Source organism: Bison bison, unplaced genomic scaffold (genome assembly GCF_000754665.1).
Source record: "Bison bison bison isolate TAMUID 2011002044 unplaced genomic scaffold, Bison_UMD1.0 scf7180017864270, whole genome shotgun sequence".
Classification (NCBI taxonomy): Eukaryota; Metazoa; Chordata; class Mammalia; order Artiodactyla; family Bovidae; genus Bison; species Bison bison.
The window spans coordinates 10,602,747-10,604,931 of record NW_011494842.1 but is presented as its reverse complement, the minus strand read 5'-3'; the positions used below and the strand labels follow the sequence as shown (position 1 = coordinate 10,604,931).

Genomic DNA, 2,185 nt, shown 5'->3' with positions numbered 1-2,185 from the left:
GGATAAAAATGACATCCCAAAAGATAAAGACGAAAGAGTAGCGTGGGTATTCTCCAGAAAAGCTACACTTGAACTGACACACAATTGGGGCACGGAAGATGATGAGACCCAGAGTTACCACAGTGGCAATTCAGACCCTCGAGGATTTGGTCACATTGGAATTGCTGTTCCTGATGTTCATGGTGCTTGTAAAAGATTTGAAGAACTGGGAGTCAAATTTGTGAAGAAACCTGATGATGGTAAAATGAAAGGCCTGGCATTTATTCAAGATCCTGATGGTTACTGGATTGAAATTTTGAATCCCAACACATTGATAACTATTATTTAGTTCTGTGAGAATGCTGATTTGAAATATCAGTGGAGACATTGTAGAAGGTAAAACAGGAAATCATGTGATTCAAGATATTCAGATAACAGAAGCATCCAGGACTGATGGATCCTTGTCCCAACTCAGATTATTCTTAAATCTCTCTCCCTTTACTCTTTCAGCTGTTTCCCCCTAACTGTTGTTCAGTCATCCTAGTTTTAATGTAGTGCCTTGTTTTATGTCCTTGAATATAGTTGTATAATTTTACTTTTTTAGGCAATAATTAGAACAGTTCCCTTCAGAGGCTGCATTTGCCTTCCATCTCCTGAAGAGATACAAGTCTACAAGTCTGCCTTTGAACCATCATTTAAAATATAAAAAAACACTGAACATGTTTTTGTTATGGTTACCTTCTGGGGTTTCAGTTCCTCAGAAGTAACTTTTCACAATGAGAAGTTAAAAACCCTGAACAAAAATGAAGCTTCACGTATATTTCAAATAGTATAAAGTTTATTTTACAAAAGAGAAGTGACTCTCGGGAGAAATTTAGAATCATGCTGACACGGATGCAGATAGAAATACTAATTTTTTCTTTACAGAGTACTCTGAAAGTTCAAGGACTAGCCTCTTTGGGGATGGGGAGGAGGATGGGAATATTATATACTGGTTATGCAGACACAAACTAGACTGTCACATACTTTATCTCACTTAATCCTCCACAGTGTCCTGTGAGATAGAAAGCAGACTAACATGCAAAATCAGTGAATCCAAGGCAATATAAATAGGCTCAAGTACTCAAGATCTCATCATCGTCATCACTTTTAGTATTTAGCTGTACCTCACAACATCTCCTTCATTAGTCTTCTTTGTAAAAGCCTTCAGTGAGTTTAAGCATTGCCCTCTCAGCTTTGGAGGCTTGAGTACCATGGTGAGGAAGAAGCAGTGGAGGAAGTCAGGAGCACACGGCTGCTCTGGGAATGCCCGGCCATTCCTGTGCAAGTGGTGCTTGTGTTACTTATGAAAAGCCCCTACCCCAAGGTCTTCCGCATGGCAGCAATCATGTAGGATACGTTACGTTCAGTGATAACATAACTTAGTTATCAGAAGTCAGCTCAGTGGTCTTCCTTGCCATGACTGATATTTGATGGGTTTTTAAAACCAAACTGATGTTGAATATTTCTTACGGCACAGATAATAGGAACATCCAGTTTATGGCTTAACTCCATTTAGATTTTTTTTTTTGCGTGCAGACACTATTGGAAGACCTTTGGATAGGCCATGCCAACTGTGCTTACGCTGTTAGAAGCATTTTATATTTCCTTTTTGGATGGAATGGGTTTATGTGAGCTATTTGAACAAGTGGCAATACTCAGACTGAAATAAAATAAAATTTTAGATAAGACTATGCTTAATTTGTACACTTCTATCCTGTACATTCTTTCTTAAAAAAAAAAAGAAAAGAAAAACTGCCCTTGAGGAGTACTGCAAGGATTTGAAGGGGCTTGCAGACTCATCGAGAACTGGGAATAGTTTGTAATTCTCTACATCCAGCAAAGCACACAGTTTGTATGAATAATGAAGAGTGAGGAAGATGAGAAGAGGAAAGGAGATAAGGATGAAGGATTTTGATAGAAAAAGTGCAGAGAAGAAAGCTGAAATGTCAACAGTGAGTTGTGGTTAAGCATTGCTAGTACATTTTGGGTTAATGGGTTATTAGATTCGTAAATAAGCCTCCCCTAGTGGGAGGGTTATTAGATTCATAAATTTAATCATTTAAACCATATTCCCACAGAAAGAAGCCTTCTCTGCCTGCTAAGTAAAACTTGCCAAAAAGATAGCCCTTGCTTATTCTTGAAGTTCATCCTTAGATGTGTTGAA

General features: G+C 38.2%; 1 protein-coding gene across 1 annotated transcript in view; it reads left to right on the top strand.

Annotated features, from left to right (window-relative positions):
- Window positions 1-1,714, top strand: part of GLO1 (glyoxalase I) — a 26,247-nt gene extending 24,533 nt beyond the window's left edge. The window contains exon 4 of the mRNA XM_010848692.1: window positions 47-1,714. Coding sequence (XP_010846994.1) covers window positions 47-328 — 282 coding nt within the window. The 3' untranslated portion in view covers window positions 329-1,714. The remainder of the gene's footprint in view (window positions 1-46) is intronic.
- Window positions 1,715-2,185: the final 471 nt, after the last annotated feature.